Here is a 24,426-nt window from a genome sequence, read left to right as displayed (position 1 = left end):
CACTAAAAATCGTTATAAACAATTAATTTTCAACATGTTATATGTATATACGTTTTGGTTGCGTACACATATATATATATATATAAATGTACCCAACAAAAACGTATCTAAAACAAAACTATCCATTTTTGGTCAAAAGGTACTCATTACAAATTACAGATCTTTTACAGCTTATGAATATATATTTTTGGATCGTATTTTGTGTAAGTGCCACATAAAACTTTTGAACGAGTTTTAGAACTGTTTAAACCCATCGTTTCGAGAATAAAAAAATCCGAAACTCGTTTCATAAATTGTTCGTGTGTATACTGTATAGGCATTGATATTATTTCTTACATACCCGTTGGTGAGAACATTCGTTATTTTTAATAACACATACTTATAACACATATACGTGCGTTAACATTTTAAAGACATACGACAGGCTGCCATACCATCCAATGAAAAAAAAACCATTTGTCGAATCGATCACTCCGTGACGTACAAGATAACCTGAAATTGCCTTGCCTGCGATGCACAAGTTAATTATAAGCGCGCAAGGACTGTAAACAGGCTTTCATTGGAAAAGGCATTTAATTTTTGTTTCAGGATATGTAAGAAATAGAATACAATATTCGTGTCTGTTAGATACCATTTATCTTACAACTCGTTGTTTAAAAACGTATCAAACTCGCTTACGCTTTTTAGGTACGTTTTATAACAAGTCGTTGTAAGATACATGATATCTAACGACCACTCATGTAAATTTCTCTCTATATATAATCGATTAATCTATGGAATACTTGAATATTAGTTTATTAGCTTAAATTATAAGCTGTTAATACATATTAACAATTTAGTCTGGTGTAAAGGTATATTAATATACACACGCAACGCGCCGTGGAATTATTGTTATTATTCACTTAAATTATATCTTGATGACAGAGGATTTTATCCCCACTCAATATTTTTACCTACCATTTGTATCTTCAAAAATTGTTTTGTTTTGTGTTTTTGTTATTATTATTATTATTTATTTATTTTATTTTATTTATTTTTTTTGATAACCCAAGTGTTATTTTAAAAATAACATTTTTTTTTTTTATATAATATGTATATATGGTACTATTTTTTGGAAGCAAAAATACACAGATATAATATTTACTTCACAATGACGTCCATTTATTTTATTGTTATAAACATCAAGGTAAATTTAAAGCTAGTATAGAATATATAGTATTACAACATGCATAATTTTATATTAATAATTTTTTTATAAATATGGGTACGTTTTGACAAAAAAAGAGGATACGTTTTAATTGGGTACGTTTTGGTTTGGGCACGTTTTTACTTGTATCCGTTTTAGGTAGTGCTCTAAGATAAAAGAAGGGAATTTATATACATCATCAAAAACCTACTCTATCCGAATTTTTGGCGAAGTTAACATTCGGCATGGAGTCTGGCTGGATGTGTTTGTTTCACCATAAATAACTAGATCAATAGCAGATTGTGAGATTTAAAAAACTTATTTATAAAACATGTAGTAGATGTCAATTGTTATGATTGATTCAAAATCAGAATTTTTCTTTTATTGTTTGAGGGTTAGGTAGTCCGGAGGGGTACCAGACGTTTCGACCCCCCAGCCAGTTCGCCCCCAGTCAGTTCGCCCCCAGTTTGACCTGTTCCCCCCATGTACCAGTTCGCCCCCAACTGTTTACCTGTTCGCCCCCAACTGTTTACCTGTTCGCCCCCAAATATTTGTCAGTTCGCCCCCAACTTTTAGTCAGTTCGCCCCCAATGATTTGTTACTTTTAAACAATTATTGTATTGTTTCTTTAGAGGGATTTTAAAGTGTGTGTGTGTGTGTGTATTTTAGGTTTATGCCAGCAGGAAATTGCTATGAACTAAAAAAGAATAAACTGCCTTCCAAAAGCAAAACGTAATTACTTGATTTGTATTATCATCCCATGGTAGTGATTTCTAACTATTCAACACAAGGTGGAAGTGAGAAAAAAGAAAGAAAAACACTTTTTGTGACACAAACAAATTTAATACCGGTACTCCATTTCACATAGTCACATCAGCGCATGCGCGACATAAAGTAACAGTCCCACGCTCACATTACAGCGTAATAAACTAGTTGATTAATATTTTATGAAGGTGTGTTTTGTAGTAACCCTTTTATTGTTTTGAATCTGATTTAGACAGAAACATTAATTGCCGCTAAAACAACACATATTGTCTGTTGATAGAAAACATGGCTCAGGCCGAAACAAAGTACTTGGGAGTAATTTCTTTTACATAATTTTCATGTTGAATCCAACCATCTTTACACTTTCCTGGCATTGTATATCAGAACAGAACATTATTGCACTCAGGGTAAGAGGTACATACTTATTCCATGACTTTCCAGGATTTCCATGACCCGAACTGACTGGGGGCGAACTGGTACCTTTGTGGGGGCGAACTGGTTATGCACTTGGGGGCGAACTGACATCCTATTTGGGGGGCGAACAGACCTGGGGGAAACTGGCTGGGGGACAAAACGTCATGGATTCAGTCCGGAGCACATCTGAGACTGATGTTATACTAACCAGAGTACTTGGGGTTTATGTTTTGGGATACCTGTGGTCCAGAGGGATGTAGAAAGTGTGGTTAAGAAAAGTATTGACTTGATCATTAATGTGCCCTAGGGGTGAGTGGGGGAGGGAGGCTGTGACTCGCAGAACCCCATGCAGTATCGGCACACCTGTTACCGTTTTCACAGTGAAAACTGTCAACCGTAGCTAAGTTAAAGTTGGCAGAGTGTACAGCTGAAATGTTTTGATCATATGGTCGAACCTCATCTACCAATCTGATTAAAATTAGCTCTACTGGTTTACCAGTAGATCTACCAGTAGATCTAACAGCATTGCGTGGACTCCCATGTCCAGTAGCCCGAGTACTCGGACTGTAAGAGAGCTAGATGGACATTTGGACATAAATACGCTCTCATTACAGTCAGAGACCAACCTATGTATTTTTTTGGCAATTCCTGACATAAATAGCCTAAACCACTAGTATAACTTTACACGATCAGACAAAGATAATCGAAAAAGTAATTTTTGTTTAAGTATTTTAACATAAATAAACTAATCTAATGATATGTTTTTGTGTAAACTAAAATTCAACATACTAATTAGCAAGATAGCATTTAAAGTTGGCAAAGATTTCCGCTCTAATATCACAACAATCCTATGTTTGACGTTAAATACTTTTACATCGATAATTTTCGAGTTAATTGATTAAAAAAAAATCCACATATTAATCACTAATACACATACTACAGAAAGAAATCCGACAGCACCCACATTCAGCTACGCTTCATGACACTCCGTCGCCATAATTACAAAGGTCGGCGACTTATTTCGAGACGTAGATCACGTGATCACCCACTGGGCGATTCTGCCTAGTAGACGGAATGGCTGAGTGGGCGATCATGTGATGCAACGTCACGATATAGGTAGGCGAACTTAGAATTCTGCTGTCCGGAGTTTGCCGTCTAGCTCTCTTACAGTCAGAGTACTCGGGCTACGTGTCCAGGTGACATTTCATCTATAAATAACAATTTAAATAGTGACTAATTACACTTAGCCTTTTATAGTGTTATTCGGGAGCATACAAATTCTAAAAATATTGGGTGAGACTATTTATGCAATAGGCGAACTTGTTGGTCTATTTCAACATTAAAAAACGGGGGAAAAGTGCAGTAATAAACTCTACATTGTATACTGAGGTCGACGACAGTAACTTTTCGCACCCTTGTTTTGGGTTCGTACACAATAAATATGGCATTCATGTAATTTCACTTGAAATCCATATTTCGTAAACGGTACAATTTTTTAATCACAAGATTTTCTTGAAACACATTCAGATGCATTAGTAATGTTCAAACAATCCAGCATTCTTAAAACGGAAAAGTCATGCACCCAGTGTATGGTTATTGTAAAGCGATTCAAAGTGACATCATTGGAATACTGACATCATTCAAATTCAAAATTAGCTATATTATTACAATGCTTTGCCACATTAAAATAAAAACTGGTCTACTAACCCTGTCAAATTTCTATAATAAGAAGACGACGTTGTTTACAGGTTGGTATTTTGTTATTTTTCATAATTCTGGACAAAATATTAATTTTAAGTTTCAAAAGATGAAAGAAATAAAAAGTACCTTTTGTCAAATATATCATATCAAAAAATTACCATTGGATATGTTTTATTTACTGTGTACGAAGCCAAAACAAGGGTGCGAAAAGTCACTGTTGTCGACCTTAGTATAAACAGATTTTATGGCTACACCATCACAGGTTTTTTTCCGTCTTGAAACTAATTTTATATAAAATTTTATATTGAAATTAGTTTACGGCATACTTTGTAATTCACCCGAATCATTTCGTATACCCTCGGCAAAATCCCGAATGTTTTTTAATTCTTTTCAAATCACTGGCATGATTTTGTGAGTAAGGTTTTGATTGGTCGAATGAAAGGTCAACTGGACATGAGCTCCAACGGGGTGCTCTTATATCCACAGGTAATAGTAATTAATCAATGGAGCTAATTTTAATTAGATTGCTCTTCTACAGACCTTTTTTTTTTGTCCCAGCCAGTATCCTGGACCTATTGAATTTCGTCCCATTAACAACAATCGGATAAATTTAATGATATCATTGTTTACCATGTTAAATACAGAATAAAATAACAATTCGGAATTTGATTTTTTTTTTTTTAGATGCTTTGTCATATGCCACCCATGTATAAAAAACCTCGTGCAGACTACATTTACTGCTGATCTGACAAATCTAGTTTCTTCATTTATAAAGTTATCAATATACATGTATATCATAACTCGCAGGTTATGGTTCATGTATGCAGTAACTGAATTACTGCTTCTTTCCAAGAAGAAACATTTGTTTACCTTTTCTTCTTATCATTTTCTATTTTGATCGGTCACAGCTTGTTCAGTTGATAGTATGATACATATGCCGTGGTATCAAAATTTGCACTTGCACAGTGTAATTAGAAAGAACGTGGAAGTGATATTGGATGCAATTCGATAGTTTAGACCCTTGAACTTAGGAGCTATGGAAATTGTGTTTCTGGACTGTTTTTTTGCAATGGCTCATGATATTGAGCTTAAATTTTTCATGTAACTTTATCATGTTCTGTTAGAGATCAAGTTTCACTTTCATGACAGTTTACCATTTTTCACAGACTTGTTTTTGCAATACCTGAAGATATTGAGATGAAATGTTTTATAGATCTAGAAAATAACTAGTTTATGACTAAGGATATCGGCTTTATCACGTGAAAGTAAGATTGGGAAATTCCACAAGGTTTTCTGAGTGGAATTTCCCATTCTTACCTTCACAGGATAAAGCTGATATTCTATGTCATAAACTAGTTATTATCTTTATCTTGCAAACCTTAAACAATTAATGGGAAATGCTATTATTAATCCCCTACCGGTCCAACTGGAGGGGACTATAGCTAATCAGGCGCAAAGCGCCAGAGATTCCTAGGGGGGTCCGGGGGCATGCTCCCCCGCGAAATTGCTTTGAACAACTGGGCCAATGTGTATCAACAGCCATGGTATCTAATATCTTGCTGCTAATCTGAAAGAGTAGCCCCTGGAGTTGCGGCAGCGAGTTTCCTTTCTCATTGTTTTGTGGTCCTTAACCATATTTCTGACGCTATATAAACGTAAATAAAATGTGTTGAGTATATTGTTAAACAAAACATTTCTTTCTTTCTGCAACTGGGACACCGGCCTCAGTGGCGTTGTGGCAGGCCATCGGTCTACAGGCTGGTAGGTACTGGGTTCGGATCCCAGTCGAGGCATGGGATTTTTAATCCAGATACCGACTCCAAACCCTGAGTGAGTGCTCCGCAAGGCTCAATGGGTAGGTGTAAACCACTTGCACCGACCAGTGATCCATAACTGGTTCAACAAAGGCCATGGTTTGTGCTATCCTGCCTGTGGGAAGCGCAAATAAAAGATCCCTTGCTGCCTGTTGTAAAAGAGTAGCCTATGTGGCGAAAGCGGGTTTCCTCTAAAAAACAGTGTCAGAATGACCATATGTTTGACGTCCAATAGCCGATGATAAGATAAAAAATCAATGTGTTCTAGCGGCGTCGTTAAATAAAACAAACTTTACTTTTTCTGCAACTGGTGTACTAGTATACTTCAGGTCACGTAAAATCTTCGATGATATTGGTAAATCATTCCTCTGTCGAAATCAACGAAAACTTGTAGGACCATACAATAGAGGTTTTTAGTATCCCAAGTGAATGTCATTTGTATTATTTATAATCCATTATTAGACATATATTTGTTATGTAATTACAATCATTAAAAAGTCTCTGTTGGTCGATACCATCTTAAAAATTGCAGCAAACTCAGGAATGTCCCTTTAAGACGATTTTCATGAACAAAATATAATTTAAAGACTCTTGGGAAATAAGTGCATTTTTGTGTAATTCCACTCTAGTGTATGCTACAGTTAAAAAAAAAAAACGACCCCAAAAATAGGGGGGGGGGAGGGGCCGGGCCCCTTGGGCCCCCCACTAAATCCGCGCCTGCTAATATAGGTTTAATATCCGTTCTGGCTGTCCCACATGTTTTCCGGATGTCTTTTGCAGAAGCCTGAAATTTTGTGTATAGGTTTATCATGTACTGTTACAGATCAAGTTTGACTTTCAATTCATGGCGATTTACCTATTTGTGACAGAGTTATGGCCCTTGAACCTAGGAGATATGAAAATTTGTTTTCCAGACTTTTTTTTCCCCAGAATGCCTTGAGATATTAACCTGAAATTTTGTATATAGTTTTATCATGTACTGTTACCAATGAAGTTTAATGTTCATGACAATTTACCGATTTTTGACAGTTATGACCCCTGAACTTAGGAGAAAATTTGAACTTTTGTTTTGCAATACCTGAAAATATTGAGGTGAAATTTTGTATATAGCTTTATCATGTACTGTTACTGATCAAGTTTAATTCCACTTTTCACAGATGTTTGGCCCTTGAATTTGGGAGATATGAAAAATTGTTGGGTCAGATAGAGGATGTGTATTGCTTTGGCAGTAGTCTCAAAATTCTTGTATACATTTATAACTGCTTTAATTGGTCATCATAACTGACAAATAGAAACTGTGATTGCAAGATAAATAACTTTATTATGTTTAACTTTCATGGCCATTTTTTTTTACAAGAGTTGTGGCCCATGAATTTAGGTGATATGAAAGTTTGTTGGGCCTGGTATGGGACATGTCTTGCTTGTTATATTTAAATAAATAACTAAAACGGAGAAGAAAAAAATAGCATGTAATTATATTCATTTTAATATTATTGCAGGTTGTTATGATTTCAAGATGCAGAATCTTATTCAAGCAGTGGGTATTGTTCTTGGCTTGGCTGTCAGTGTCATCCTGACATGTGCTCATGTCGCCCTACAGACAATTACCAGCGATATTGGAAGTGAAAATTACACCTTTTATCGTCTCAACAGAGAAGGATACATACGAGTTGAGCTGCACACTATTCATGGTGATGCTGATTTGTTTGTGTCAGATAAAACACTACGACCCTCCTATGATGATTTTGAGCTACAGTCTGTGACATGTGGAAGAGATGTTGTGGATATTCCCAGCTCGTTTAAACGTCCCGTTGGGGTGTCTGTTTATGGACATCCTTCGTATGACAATTCGTCATTTGTGCTAACAATCTACCATATTGCAGAGAAAGAGGATGATACATACTCTGCATTAATTGATGATGACAATTATTATGCCAAATCAGAAAATATGCAGCAGTCAACCAAACCGTCTTCATCTTTTGGTGATGGTGACGCAGATTCTGAGGAATCGCCTTTCTGGACTTTACTTATCAGTATTCTAAAAATAATTTTAGAAATTTTGTTTTAGACTAGTGTATTTGCAGTTTGTGTTCTGCAAAATGTGTTGCAGATTTATTGAAAGTTTACAGATATGAAAAGTTAGTTCCGATATGTACACTAACTTTTAGTGACTCAAATTATTTTGCATTTTCTTAGTCGAAAAATGTGAAGCATTTTAAAAAAAATTAATAAAATGCCAATAACAAAGATATATTTTTATGAACTACATATGCTTTTTGTTGAACCACTCAGTGTGAAGATTAACATTTAAAATATATCTTGATGTGGGGTGTGTAGCATTCATATGTAATTGGTGTGGTGGTTTATTTTGTACAATGGTTTGATATAGGCCAACAATGTACATGAATATATGTATAGCTTTGCATTATTAATTAAGTGTTTCTAATACAACTAAGATTAACTTGTGTGGCTGTCCAGTAATTGTGTCACCACCATAATGTGTTTTCAGACTTTGACATTTCTTTCAGCATATGTATGCTTTATTTGGTGATCCTTTTTTTATGTTATAATTTATAGTGTGCCTATATAAATTGCTGAGGAATGTAGTTTAACCAATTTGTTTTGTGCTAAAATGTCACTATTGTTAGTACCAACACTTGAAGTTGTATTCCAGTCTTAAAACAGCATATATTTACAGTCACATTTGTATGTAATATCAGTATACCAACTGATAATTTCAGTTCTCAAATTTAGCGGCGGCAAATTTCCACAATGCCATAGTCATAAACACCAATGCCCTCAAAATTAAACAGAATCTTAAAGTCAAACTGGCCGTGCTTTAATTGGCATATTAGTAATTGGTCCCAAATTTGAGGCCTGGAATTTCCATTTGTTATCTAAATGTTTAGAATATCCTGTCAAGTCCTTTCAACCAAATTGTACGTGGTGATTTACTGTGTTCTGTTAAAATAGGACTAACTTATCCTGTTGTGTTCCAAATGCCAGTCTTTCAGACTTTTGTACCTATAAATAAAGATTTTTAAAATGAGTCCCATTTTGTTATTCTAATACAGCTGTGTGTATATGTGCACAATTGTTTTGCAAAATTAAAGGAATGGAATGTTTAATGACATCTGAATATTTTTTAATTGGGGTCTGTTTGACATCATAGAATAGTGCATATTATTAGTGTATACATGTATCTATATATACCAGTTGTGAAGCATTGGTTGGAATGGGGAATAATCCAGATGAGTTCATCAAGGTGTTTGTTGGGAAGGGGATGAATGTTGATCCTAGGGAATGTAGACCCACTAAATATTTTTTATAAAGTTTTATGTACGTTTATATGACCTGCCAATGAGAAATATGTACGTCTGCTGTGATGTGAAAAAATGAACATGAATTTCACCCATGCATGTTGTTATTGCCACCAAGTCTTGTAAATTTGTATGTAGAACCCTGTTTCACGGAACACATTTTTCAATCTTCATTTTGTTAACACTTTTTAGTTAATTTACACATTAGTGAAAATACTGTATGCAAATTTTAAAAATAATTTTCCAAAATGAAATTAAGATTTTTCACCGATACATTTAGATCACACTTACTAATTATTGATTTTCATATTGTTAGTAACTTGTGCATGAAATACAATGCCAAGCACTAAAAACTACTATGATTGTTATCACAATTATTTTAATGTTGGTTTTTGTCAATTGGTACCGGTGTAGTGGTTAGGCCATCGGTCTACAGGCTGGTATGTACTGGGTTTTTTAATCCAGATACCGACCAGTGATCCATAACTGGTTCAACAAAGGCCATGGTTTGTGCTATCCTGCCTGTGGGAAGCGCAAATAAAAGATCCCTTGCTGCTAATCGGAAAGAATAGCCCATGTAGTGGCGTCAGCGGGTTTCCTCTCAAAATCTATGTGGTCCTTAACCATATGTCAGACGCCATATATTCGTAAATAAAATGTGTTGAGTGTGTCATTAAATAAAACATTTTTCTTTCTTTGTCAGTTGGTATACTGTGGACTTGATATATATACGTAGTTCAGGGGCCCTGTTCCATGAAGAGGACGCGTCATAGCTCAGTTGTAAAGTGCTCACCTGATGCGCGTTGGTCTAGGATCGATCCCTGTCAGTGGTCCCATTGGACTACAATTATTTCTTGTTCCAGCCAGTGCATGACTGGTATATCAAAGGCCGTGGTATGTGCTATCTTATCTGTGGGAAGGTGCATATAAAAGATCCCTTGCTACTAATTTAAAAATGTAGCATGTTTCCTCTCTATGACTATGTCAGAATTACCAGATATTTGATATCTTATAGCCGATGATGAATAAATCAATATGCTCTAGTGGTGTCTTTAAACAGTCCACGGAGTGATCTTGGCACTAAGAACACCTTAAGTGCTCTAAAATCACTTCATGGAATGGAGCCTTGGGCAGCAACTCAAATTGAATAAATTATATTTACTCCAACTCAATAGTGCACTATAAACATACATTTGTACATGTAGTGGAGATCCAATTAAATTTTGTTTTTAGTCATGGTCTGTAATTTGTTAAATAAAGAGTGACTTTGTCCAATTATTAGATATTGTATTGTAGATTAATGTATAATGTACTGATTAGCATTTTGGATTGAAATGTTTCCATATTTATGACAATTTGTATTTTGCATAAACATTGGTACAATACGGGTTAAATGAGATGTCCTCTGTAATTTAGTAAATGTGTTGGAACATGTAGCATTTCGTATTGTGGCCAGATGTATAAACTATTTTGCAACGAAAATAAAATCAATAAATTAATAAATATTTGCCATATATTTTTTTGTTTTTGTTTAAATGCCTTTTTGGACAATAGTTTGACTATGTCAAGTTTTTAATTTAACTAGTATCAGCCATTGGGCATCAAAGAAGGAATGTACCATACGTACCTATGTAGCCTATATAGTGTATAAATTATACACATATGCTTGTGTGTTTGAAAAAAGTTACAACATGATTTAAGTGTTTGTTTTATTTTGCTGTTAATCTCGTAAATGTGTAATGTTACAAAAATTATATAAAAATCCACTTATAATTGATCAGGAATTTGGGCTAGTACTTTATCTTGGTGGGCTAGTGGTTTTCACAAACCCACTAGGCCTGTGGCTAGTGACTTTTCAAAATATTTGTCATACTCCGATATAATTATGGTATATGATAAAATTATAAATGAAAACAACATATAACTGGAAAATAACAATACCACGGGACAAAATAAAACCAGTTTTTCATTTTCAAAAAAACAAAAATCCTTTCAGGGTATTATCATTTTTAGATGTGCCTGTATACATGTAGATTTAGTTGCATATCTGTATAGATGTAGGTCTAGTCAGATTATATTTTATGTAAAGCAGCATTCAGTTTGCATGTTGGTTAAGTAACCTAGTGTTTTCCCTAGCTTGTTTTAGCATGGTGCAGCACCATGCCTCAATAGTCTAGCACCATCATGCCTTAATCAGCACCATGCTGCCCTGAGATTAAACAAGCCTTTTTCACTAATTAATTCTAAAATTGTCTTTATAAAACACCCAAAAAGGTATTATTAATTAATAAAATATGTCTTTTATATCTTTTTTCCATTCATTTATTAAAGCAAGCTCATAAATTACATTAATGTTTATTTGAATAAAAAAAATTGTATTCTTAATGAAAAACAAGTGCCCCAAAAATGGTGAAAATGCCCCAAAAGTTTTAGTCTACCATGCCTTGCCAAATTTCTAGGGAAATCACTATAACCAATCTGTTATGTGGAGAAATATTACATTCTACAATTAAAAGTTACAAACTTATTTATTCATAATTTGGTGATTGAACAATGTCCCACATCTTTGCATTAGCTTATCAATAAACAATTGCATGTACCATAAATATGACAAATTATACAACTAAATTCATGTCTTTGCTGCATGATTTATAGAATTTCTTATTTTTAAAAATATTCTTTTGTTAGGATGAAGCTATTCTTATGTCTGCTTATAGCGAGATTTTGGGGTGGGTTTTTCTTATGATTTTTTTCAAAAGCCGAATTTTGCAGTACAGTGAAACCTCTCAAAGCCAGAATTCCCTCAAAAGCGGACATTTTTGGTGACGCCTTTTCAAATACGTCCAGAAGATATCCTCTCTAAACTGGATACCTCTTAAAACCAGACTTTTTATTTTATCCTGGGGGTGTCCAGTTTCGAGGAGTTTCACTGTAATATAAATGAGAATAAACCATTACCACAAATGAAAATTTAAGTATCTGTTTTCTCCCATAGTCATAGATGGGCTTATGGAGTATGTAAATGTATGTTATTCTTTTACATATGGATATTTTGAAAGAACAAAGAGCCAGACCACATTAATAATTTTGCACCTGTTTATAACAAAATGTTATACACAAAAATAATGCACATATATACATGCTAACATACAATTTACAAATATTGATTCATTGTGAATTGAATAAAATACGCACACTTGGATTTCAAACAAGACAACTCGAAGTCTTGTAAATGAAATATCGTCATCAGGTCTTTCACAAGTTACATCAACATGTTTTCAAATGCTGATAACAGAATTTTGTTATGACTGTACCAGTGGCATAGTGATGGGGTTCTTTTCTCAATACAAAGTTTGTTTTGTTTAACAACACCACTAGAGCACATTGATTTATTAATCATCGGCTATAGAATGTCAATCTGCACCAGGACAGAACCAAAATATAATCTGCATTACATGAATGTAAGCATCTTGGTTCTATGGATCATACATCCATAACTGAATGCCTGAGAAAAGTCATACCAAGAACACATATTAGCTGATCAAGGAGGAATCTATCACGTCCATAGTCACTAGTTTAAATTTCATGACCTGGCCCTTTATACATTTTAGCATTAAACTGTCTCAGACTAATAGATCCCTTTTAACACATTAAATAAGAAAAATTTGTTCAGTATAATTATATGGGTTTAGTAGTTCATAATTATGTCTAGAACAGATTAAATTTTCTTATTTTTTTTTTTTAAATCTTGTTTTCCCAGACCTTATTATTTTGAGGTAAAATTCAGGCAAAAGGACAGGAATATTTTAAAGGGGATATTAAAATCACAAATTCTGGTGGAATTTTGGATATTTCTTTATCAGTGATGAAGACATCTTGTAATACCACTGCTCTCGTAAGCTTGACACAGATGCACTGGACAACTAGCTGGGTCCAGGGCTGGATGATGAAAACAGTAAGATGGTCAACCTGTTTTGATGATACATATTGTCTCTTTGTTTTCATGGAATACATGTATGGGGAATGGCATTCCTCTTACACAAAAATCTCCATTTTATTCTTCATATTATCACAGCATGGCTACTGTCCAAATGTGAAGGACAAACGTGCATGTATCAAGCAGCATGCATGTTTATAGCACTTCTGGTTTCATTCCACTCATGAGAATATGTACAATGGTGATTTATTAGTCTTTAGTTTCACCTTGCAGCACACTGTTCTATTTGGTTCTGCTCACTGAACAACTGCAAAATCTTACATTTCCCATGGATATGTCACGTTTTTTGAAAGCCCTGTTGATACTGAGGCAATCAAAATCAGTCTGTCATGAAAAGAATGATTTGCATGTAACACGTTAGGTCACTTTCTGAATCCCTTCAATATTGGATAAATATTTTCAAAAGCTTCATAGATCTCTTCCCGTACTTTGGCACCTGCAAAAGAATAATGTATGTGTTCATAACTATGGGAATATGATGCAATACTTCCTTCACCTAGCAGAAACATCATTATTATTACAAAGTATAAAGAAACATACCAATCGTGGAATACTTAAAATAATTAATTTTTGTTTACAAAATATTAGACGTTTGCATGAAAACATTATTATCATGATGATACTTGCTGAAATAATAAGCTTTATGTGGTTTTAAAAAAGCATAATGCTGAATTATCAAAACAAAAATTGCTCTAGCTCTGTAGTAATTAACAAGGGGTGGGATCGAGCTCAGTCGGTTGAGTGCTCACTTGAGGTGCTTGCATCGCAGGATCAAACCACCTCGGTGGATCCATTCAGCTGACTGGATTTTTTCTCGTTCCAACCAGTGCACCACAACTGGTCAAAGGCCGTGGTATGTGTTTTCCTGTCTGTTGGAAAGTGCATACAAAAGATCCCTTGATGCATTAGGATCATGTAGCAGGTATCCTAATAACTACGTGTCAGAATTACCAAATGTTTGATATCCAATAGTCGATGATTAATTAATGTGCTCTAATGGTGTCGTTAAATGAAACAAACTTTAATTAACAAATTTACATTTATTATAAACTAAATAATTAGGACAGAATCTGTCTGACCGATGTTTTGAAACTTCAGCATTATGCATTTGAAAAGCCATTCAATCAACCTAAGCTGGGTCTAATATGCGTACAGTGTCTGACCAACTGACTGACCTGTGAGTACAACTTTTCCTGAGACAAAAATGAGCAGCACAATTCTGGGTTTAACCATTCGATAAATAAGACCAGGAAACAGTTCAGGTTCGTAGCTGAAAAACAATACATGTGAGAAATAGAATATAGCAAATTCATCCTTTAGCTAGTTTTATGATTCAAACTTTGCCATTGAAGTGTTAATGTTATGTCGTCAACCAACCTCGGCAGTCACATGTTCTGTTACATCATTTTATGTTGCCAATACAGGATTTTATACACAACAATGTCAACATCTGCAGTTATATGTTTATCAACATGAAATCTTTTTTCAGGTAAATATAAATGCTGCAATGATATGCCAGTGTACCACATTGTTTCATCAACTCATGATTTTTTTTTTTTTTTTTTACATATTAATGTTTCCGTGTACCATATTAGACCAAAAACTGGTCCTTTTGCAATGAAATTTTTTTAACATTACTAATAAACAATAAAAGACAAACACAGCAACATGTGAAACTAATCCCTCTGTGATTAGCAGTCTTAACAGAGTAAACGTACAAATATATTAAATTATTTTGTTGTTTTGTTTGTCTAAGATATTTTTTATTATTTGGTTACATATTAAAAAGGAAATTGACACATTGTGTCCTTGACATATACAATGACCCCTTTTCTTCAGACCATATCTATGCCACAAAATCTTGGTTTAAATATTTAACTCTATACAAATCTTCAAAATTTTTGTAATTAAAAAAAATGTTTTAATGCATTCTGCAGCAAATGGCTGAATTGTTTAAAAGTCTTACCTTGAAAACTGACTGTGTGTAAGCACTAAACCTTCAAGACGTATAGGGAACTTTACATCACAGCTTCCCACCATATTCTGGATTTTGAAATCTAAAAACTTGGCCTGAAAAGAAAGTTGAAGCAAATGAATTAACCATAATTATTACAGCCAGCAAGATTAATCATACATAGAACCAATAATAATCACAAACAATTTTTAAATCCAAATTTCTCTTTAATATTATCAAGAGACAGCAACTGCAAGTTAGTAAACAAAACGCACAATTCCAGACTATTGGATGTTTAATTGTCAGTTTTACAGCGTCTGACAATAGAAAAATGCTAACAGTTTTTTTAAACTTTGCCGAAAATCATAATTCTGTTTCACAATAGGAATTCTGCAAAATCTGTCTTTTTCACGATCGCTAAAAATCACTGGGTCTAGAAAACACTATGGGAAGGATCCACTGCTGATATTTAATAGCAATAAAATATGTAGCAGCAGTGTTTCCTCATCCCCAGTTTAGAAAGTGTGCTGCAATAAACATGTTTGACACCAAACAGCTAAAGTTTAAAAGGTGTTGAGTTGTCACGAAACAAACATTCCTGTACTTTAGATTCATTACAGATTAGATGCACACTTTACAAAAGAAGTCTCCTACTTTGGAACAATGCATATCCCACAACTTTGCAATGAATGGTGCATTTAATATACTTAAAAGCATACACACAATTGTGTAAAATATATACGTTGAAACCTGTCTAACCAGAATCAGGAACCTAATATTTATCTGATTTAGACAGGATCCTGTGTTTAAAGAGTTGCATTTTAGAATTTATAAAATTCAGGACCATAAAACCTGGCTGGTTTTTATAAGATTCCACTTTGTTCAGCATCCAGTTTAGACAGGTTTCACTGTATATGCATACTTACTGGAAAATCCAACTTTTGCACAATTCTTGCATATTTACGAGCAGCAAGCTTAGCTAGGTCTTCACTGGAAATATAAGACAAAGAAAAGTACAATAAATAAAACAAAAACAGTGTTCTACGTTGCTACCAAAATGTTGACTGATTGAATTTATTATTGTCGCCATCTGGCGACTGACTCCAAAAACGTTTAAGTATTACTATTAAATTATTTGTCATGTGTGTTCAGAGTCCTAACAGCGAAAACAAATGAAATTTGTTGATATCATTGTGCAGTCGGAACATTTCGTTATTTACGAAGTTGTCTGATTGATCACTGTGAATTCCGTATTAATTGTCGGTACCGTTCGGAACTCATCGTTGATTTTAGTGATTTGGCGAAAACAATCCAGATACTCGCGAAAACAATCCAGGTATTTCGATTGGTGTGTTATTTTAATGCAGACAACCATTTGGAATATCTCAAATGATATCGATTTCTGGATCATGTATGTAATAAAGAAGTTCCGAATACTGTATTGTATTATACATAACCGATTCACTATGGTACATTATTGGTGGTTGCATTCGATTGAAGAACATGAGTACAAAATCAAGTAAAGGTTGCTCACTCACTGTTCATACTATACACATTGTAACCAAACGTGCAAAATGGTGACTGATTATTAAACAATGCATTACAAAATAAGCATTTCAACAGTTACGTAATGCTCTTTGATGCACTATGCGATGCGTTACAAACGTTATGGGGGAGGGGAGGGGTTGCTGGTCAAGACTTACTTACTGACGTCTTTAAAACAAAGTGATTTTTTTTAAAGCATAAACTAAACACCGGCAACGATATATGGCCATATTTTCTATTAGATGAATTTTTAATCAATTATTTATTTAAAATAATAAATTAAAAAAAAAAAAATGCAAACCGAATAATGCTGGTTAAATTGCATAACTGTGGCAGTGAAACGTGGACGGGGTGACAAAGTGTTACATAATTTTAGAAGGAATAGTGGTCTTACGTTACAAAATGTTATGTGGAGCAGGGTAAAAAGTAAACCTGCCAAAGTTTCCACTATGTAATTATTGAACGGACACAAGTGTTGTGTTTGATCTGCTAACCCATTACGCACGTTTCTACAATCGTTCAAATCAAATGCAGCCCCAGTTAGCGTTTTTCTTTTCTTTTTTCTTGCTGTGTTTAGTATGTAGATGTATGCTCTGTTCCTGCCCACCATGTAGAAGCACAGCGAAAACTTTCAAAGCGGCAAAAGTTTAAAATATTACAATTCTTTAGAAAAACAAAAATCTAAAACTTCAAATGCTAATCAAGAAGACGAGACAGGTGAAACAAGTACTTAAAAGTCAAATGAATTGAAGCCAATCTGAGAAATCTGCAGCTGAAACCGAAACAGCCAGCCAAAAAACATAGAAAATTTAATGAAACTTCAGTTTCTGTGGCTTCAACATGACGATAATACTGACACAATGCACTATACCTATTGTAGAAAAATTAGCAAGCATGTTGCTGGCATAAATCAAATGAGGGAAGAGATATTTGTTTTGTATACCCACCACCCACAAAATAATATTTTAGTTAAATGGTAGGATATGTAGGAAAAAAATAGCAGTCATATGAGGCATAGAATTGTAATTACAGTCCCTCCCACCTCCCTCATGATTCAACAATTTCACTGTTTCAAGCTATTTATTTAATTTAGCAGCATAAGTCATCTATAATGTTATGATGGTTACAACACATTCATAAATGATACAAAATGAGTAGTGTCACACTGTGGCGAGTAACATTTTTAGCTTGGCTAGTAAAAAAATGTTGTCCACTAGCCAAAGAAGAGTAAGTTATAAAACCGAGTGCAGAACACTCAAAAATCATTTCCATTTAGATATGTACACCATAAGACGACTTCGTGGTTCAATGATATGTACATAAACAAAGAGATTTCATTTATTTTCTACGTGGTAAAATAATTAAGGCGCTGAATTAGTTCATACATAAAACGTTTTATTACCCCAGTGGTCACTAATAACTGGGAAAATATTTTCAATATTTTCTCAGCGAGAAATATTCTACATTGGTTTAACAAATAATACAATTGGATGATTTCACACTTACAAACCAATAACATTGTCGGTAGTAAATATGACATCATCATGATTTGGCAAACACACAATATGATGTCATGTAGTTTAAAGAATTTGCGTTTATGGCTCTCTGTTTTCAGCATAAAATTTATAACAATGTAATTTTATCGATTATTGATTATTTAGCAGAATAAAGAGAACTCTTGTTTTTGAACATTATCTGTGAACGTGATTAAAATACAGTTATAGTAATATTCAGAACAGCGTGTAAAGTGGTTTACATCGTTTCTATACATGTTATGTCGAAAATAAAGGCTTTTAGAAAAAACAATAGCCGAGGTAATAAATAGAATAATGAACTCGGTACCAGTTATTATCAAATTTATGTCCCGCATGAAATAATTTTCATTTGTCGCTAAAGCTTGTGACAACTGAAAATTATTTCCCTCGGTACATAAATTTGATAACTGGTAACTTGTTTATTATCCTCTCTGTTTCATCAGCACCAGTTAACATTTCTTTATGACCGGTTTTCCAGGTGTGGGGGCAGAAGGTATTGTTAATAATGAAGTTTTGTAATTAATGACCATCAGACAGTTATCGTACATTGATTATGCCCTTTTGTTTATCTAAACAATAACTGTTCCAACAAGATGGTCCCTTTTGTGTCAGGGACTTACTTCCTTTTAATTTCAAGTACATGCAGGCATGTGTTAATGAAATTATGCAAGGTGGAGGACTGGGGTGGGGAGGTTCAAGTTATAATCCCTCAGAAAATATATTAAATTTACCTCTTTGCTCCTGTACAAACCATTTTGCCTGAACTGAAAATAAGAGCAGTGGTTCTGGGTTCACGTATTCTCATGATGACTGCTGCAAATCGCTTTGGGTTGTACTCTGCATTTCGAGCATGAAGAGCAATTTTCTTCAGATCCAGTCTGCAGCCCAGATTTACGGTGCAAACAATATTTCTAAAAACAAACACATGTAGCATGTTAACAGTGTTATTAAAACATATCATATGCATTAAAATGCAAGGAGTTTAAGTTTCAAATATTATAAGGTATTCATCAATTATTTAAATTTATCACCTTCAAAAAAGAACTGGTTTTACTAACTGCCCAAGAAATCGCAATAAACTAGTTCAAAAATATTAATTAATCAAGCCTATCTATAAGGAACAACCAAAGTATATTTAGTAAGTACTCAAGATATAAAATATGTGGCCAATACAGAATATGTAGTTATACAGAAAATACATACATGTATTTGTGCAGAATGCCACATACCTTTCTTCAGTTGCCCATTATTCTTAAATATTAATATATGCCAATATGTTTTGGGGGTGTTTTTTTTGGCTATTCTGAATTTGTTTTTAAGATCTATGTGTGAGCAACAATTTGGTAGCCTCTATTACTTACTGTAGTTGTGGTCTTATTCCTGATCCCTCTGATGCTGGTGTAGCTGGTGAAATGGGGGTCATGGGACCACCGGGAGTTGGTGGGTAAAGACTGGCATTGGAAGGTGGCAGTACAGGGTTTGGTGTTGCACCCAGTCCAAATCCACTTAATGCGGGAGAAAGCAGTGGACTCTGCAAAGTAAAATGACAATATACATGAAAAGGTATTTAAAATAATAATAAAATGATGTCTCACTTATATGGACCTCTGCAATATTCTGGTTTAGTACTGAATTGTACTGATTTTCTTTTGCGCTACTTATTTTTGTTATGGTGGTTATCCCCCTCACCCTACCCTTTTTGTCCACTTCGGGGGCTGTCTACCGGTACATGTAACTATTTCAAACTGCCAACCCTCTGAACAAAAATCCTGGGGGGAACACTAAACAAGTGTCCGTAACAATGTGTTTATCAATATATATATAATTTAAAGAGAAGACAATGTATATTATGTTATTGTTAAACAATAATATATTGTTCTAAAGTCTGGCGGAATAGTAAAAATTATGATGGGCTAGTAAATTCTCGTGAAATATTTATCATTTCTGCATTTTTAAAATTTAATTTAAATATTTTTAAAACTGCCATCTTGAGTTATTCCACAAGTTCTATTATTCAGTTCTCTGTTTCGGTGCATACACGTGTCCATTACGTGCAACATATTTCCTCTTACCCTTTTCTCTAATTTTGAATGATTGTAATCTGAAAGAAAAGCCAGGCAACATTTTGTTCAGTAACGTTTGATAAGTTCAAGACATTACTACACAATTTTAAAATATTAAATAGTACAAGATGCTAATCATTTTCAACTGATAGAAAATATACATTTAAAGTTACATTCTCTGGTTACCATATTATAACATCATGTACAAATGTGAAATACAAGCTCAAATGCACTTTTAAAAAAGTTGGGTGTGTTAGCTATGAACGGATATCGTCAAACATATACGCTTGATTCGTCACCTGTGCCGCCATAGCTCGGCGAGCACAAACGACAGCCTGTTGTCAGTGTCAGTTAACACGTGCACTTGCCGATTTCAAATTGTAGAGTTCGTCTCAAAAAATTAAAAGAGAAATCTTGCGCTGTACGAAGAACGTTCGGTTGAGGATACGGTACTAGAGTCTTTAGTTAAAACCGGTTTGATCTTGACAACGATTTATCGACAGTCGTACCTTCCTATTTCAGAATTGATATTTTATAAAGTGTTAGAAGAACTTTCAAAGTTTAGTTTGTATACTAGTAACACATTAATCATGTATATATTTTTAAAATAAAATATACTAAAGTAGACAATGAACGTTTTCACGTATTAATTTTACGTGTTAAAACCGACAAATTCAAATAAATATTATTTCGTTTGGAAAGGGTAAAGTTTGGGTGGGGTTGTTTAACGACATCAAAGATAAAGCATATTGATTTAATAATTATCCGACCCCATACAACCGTAAATAAAATGTGTTGAGTGCGTCGTTAAATAAAACATATCCTATCCTTCCTTCCATCTGCTGTTGGAAGTCTAACATTTGGTAATTTTGACATATAATCTTAGAGGAATCGGGTGCATGTGCAGGGGGAGGGTATTGGAGGTCGAAACCCTTACTTGCCCAAGCTTAAAAAAAATTGAAATGTATTTTTTGGGGGAGCATGGCCCCATATAAACTTCGCTCAACACAGTCTATAACTCCAGCCCCGCTGAAATCCCTGCACACGTGCTTTGGAAACCTGCCACATTTTTTTTTTTTTTTAGCAAGGGATCGTTTATATATTCTTCAAAAAAAGAAACGCAAAAGGGTACAAATGGGTTATAACTCCGATTTTATGTTTCCTACCGGTTCATGCTTTGTGAATATAAGGTCATTGCATGTCCCAAACACATTCCCATGGTTACATTCGATAAAACGCAGCTACTGTACAATAAAGTTCCAAAATGTGAATATTCGCAAAAACGCAGCCACGTGCAAACCATGTCACCACTGCACGTGCGTTGTCTGCACGTGCAACATGAACACCGACAGTATAAAAGTGCAGGGTGTTCGCTTGCCTGGCCTCTGTATCTGGCCGACAGTTGACAATCCAGGACATGCCACGTCTCAGTGAACCGCAGAGAAACAATGCCATCGGCCGACTAGACGCAGGCGAATCCAGAACAGCCGTTGCCAGGGCATTCCATGTGTCCCCAAGCACCATCTCCAGACTGTGGGACCGTTACCAGCAACATGGATCAACATGTGACCTCCCTAGATCCGGTCGACCACGGGTCACTACCCCCGGGCAGGACCGCTACATCCGGGGACGCCACCTTCGGGAACGATTGACTACTGCCATCTCCACAGCCGCAGCAATACCAGGTTTGCGCAGGATATCCGACCAGACCGTACGGAACCGCCTACGTGAGGTAGGAATTCGTGCCAGACGTCCAGTTCGAGGTGTCATCTTAACACCACAACACCGTCGACTCCGACTGCAGTGGTGCCAGATTCATCGACAATGGCCTCAACTGCGATGGAGACAGGTGTGGTTCAGTGACGATTCCCGATTTCTGCTCCGACGTCATGATGGAAGATGTCGCGTGTATAGGCGTCGTGGTGAACGTTATGCGGCAAACTGCGTGCAGGAAGTGGACAGATTCGGCGGGGGTAGTGTCATGGTGTGGGCAGCCATCTCACACACTGGCAGAACTGACATGGTCCACGTGCAGGGCAACCTGAATGCACAGGGCTACATTGACCAGATCCTCCGGCCACACATCGTTCCAGTTATGGCCAACGCCAACGCAGTGTTCCAACATGACAACGCCAGGCTCACACAGCACGTCTCACAACGGCTTTCCTACAGAACAACAACATTAATGTCCTTCCTTGGCCATCGATATCACCGGATTTGAACCCAATTGAGCATCTATGGGACGAGTTGGACCGACGCCTCCGACAGCGACAACCACAGCCCCAGACCCTGCCCGAGCTGGCAGCAGCCTTGCAGGCCGAGTGGGCCACCATCCCCCGGGACGTCATCCGTACTCTGGTTGCTTCAATGGGCAGGCGGTGCCAGGCAGTTGTCAACACACGCGGAAGCCACACCCGGTATTGACTCCAGATGACCTTGACCTTGGTGGTGTGTCCTATCACTTACTCACAATGGACTAGAGTGAATTGTGAACAATCCTGCAACATTTGGTAATTATCGGACTCACCATTCAATAATTAAATCAATTCTCCAAATGTTACGACAATGTGGTTTTGCGTTTCTTCTTTTGAAGAGTATATGTACCATCCCACAGACGGGATATCACATACCATGGTCTTTTACATACCCGCCGATGGGGATCGATCCTAGACTGACTGCGCATTTCCAAAAAACACCTTTTTAGGTCTAAGTAATGAATAAAAATAACATATAGTCTTGAAAAAATTTAAGTAAATTGAACACAGTACCCTCTTCCTCTACCCCTAGAGCGTTACGTAATTAGTAACACCCCCTTACATGTAACGCGTATGCCAACAGTTGGCCACTGTCAAAATGTCACGGCAAATCCCCCACCCACCGACCCCTGGAAAGGCGTTTAACCATACCTCTATGGATATAAATCTGTTTTGGAGATATGAGACGACCTCTCAAATCAACAGTTAAATTTGTTCAAAAATTGCGAAATCTCACGTTGGGGAATTCTATACTTGTGATAAGCCAATGAAAACCGAGATCGGTATGAGCCCGCCAAAAGTATCTCACATTCAAAATAATGGCTTTGTTTTTGACCTGGATAAGCCAGCGTTGTGAAACCAATGCGGAGTGCGGCATCATATATGCACCAAACGTAATTGGATTTTCTGTTCTATATGCTTAAATAATAAAAATATTCTGGATACTGCCGCTTTAAAAAATTTGTTTTAACATAAAACTATTTCTTGGAGTCTGTTTATAACTTTGCATATCCCAAGTAACAATAAACTAATGTCATGACACTTCCATTTCCAGAACACTGGAACTTTCAATGGAAAATTGCTATTGGATGTTTTTTGTCTTATGATTATGAATGCACGACTTATTTGGAAATGAAATATTATACTTTTTAAAAGTGTACTATTTGGAATAAAAAATTATTCACGGTGAAATTATGACAAGTTGCGTTATATTTATTGGGTTTAGAATCAAAAATTATTATCTGAAACTGAAAGATGGCTGTCATAACAATTGACAAAATGTTCTATGTTGGCTACCTGCTGGGGCTGAGGAGTCAGACCAGACCCAAATGGCGTGAATCCACTACCATCCATCTTTAAGTCAGGAGTGCGAAGTTTTGAAAAGCATACAGTAAATTTTTCTGACGTAACGATTTGGAAGAGTTAGCAGTTGTCCCGAGTTCAACTTCCAAGACTGCAAGAGACTGAAGAGTTGGTTAGCGACGCCAACTCGAATGATTAAAAATATGTCTAGGGCAACAGAATGCTCATTGTCTGTTTACAGTGATTTACAAAAGTATACTGGTTCCATTTTAATATTTTTTAAATAAGTATTTAAAATGTTAATTGAACAACAATTTAAATGCAATTTATAAAAAATCCATGCTCCGACAATACAGCAGTCATTTTGCCGGATATGGAATCTTTCGTTTCTATTTTTGACCGTATTGCGCACCCATGATTCCGCGATTTCCATCTTATGCCTAAATTTAAACAAAAAAAACAAACAAAAAACATTGCATCTTTGTGGCAGAAATGCAGTACAACTGCTTTTATGATACGGCCGATTCACTTGCTATATACTGGTACGAAATGACGGATACGAAATGACTCTTTAC

The 24,426-nt window shown here is 35.4% G+C and overlaps 2 protein-coding genes across 2 annotated transcripts; one reads left to right on the top strand and one right to left on the bottom strand.

Moving 5' to 3' along the window:
• Window positions 1–7,396: 7,396 nt before the first annotated feature.
• LOC121369876 (UPF0669 protein C6orf120 homolog) lies at window positions 7,397–7,948 on the top strand. Its single transcript, XM_041494953.1, has one exon. The coding sequence runs from the start codon at window positions 7,397–7,399 to the stop codon at window positions 7,946–7,948; it is 552 nt and encodes a 183-aa protein (XP_041350887.1).
• Window positions 7,949–12,282: 4,334 nt separating this feature from the next.
• LOC121370689 (TATA-box-binding protein-like) lies at window positions 12,283–24,223 on the bottom strand. The gene is made up of 7 exons (XM_041496092.1): window positions 23,846–24,223; window positions 19,593–19,762; window positions 18,963–19,142; window positions 16,078–16,141; window positions 15,164–15,267; window positions 14,373–14,467; window positions 12,283–13,633 (listed from the first exon to the last, which is right to left on the bottom strand). The coding sequence occupies exons 1-7, from the start codon at window positions 23,900–23,902 to the stop codon at window positions 13,560–13,562; spliced, it is 744 nt and encodes a 247-aa protein (XP_041352026.1). The 5' UTR covers window positions 23,903–24,223; the 3' UTR covers window positions 12,283–13,559.
• Between the last annotated feature and the right edge of the window lie 203 nt (window positions 24,224–24,426).

The sequence above is a fragment of the Gigantopelta aegis genome, chromosome 4 (assembly GCF_016097555.1).
Source record: "Gigantopelta aegis isolate Gae_Host chromosome 4, Gae_host_genome, whole genome shotgun sequence".
NCBI classification, from domain to species: Eukaryota; Metazoa; Mollusca; class Gastropoda; order Neomphalida; family Peltospiridae; genus Gigantopelta; species Gigantopelta aegis.
The sequence above is the reverse complement of the archived record's forward strand: the minus strand, read 5'-3'. Positions and strand labels throughout refer to the sequence as shown.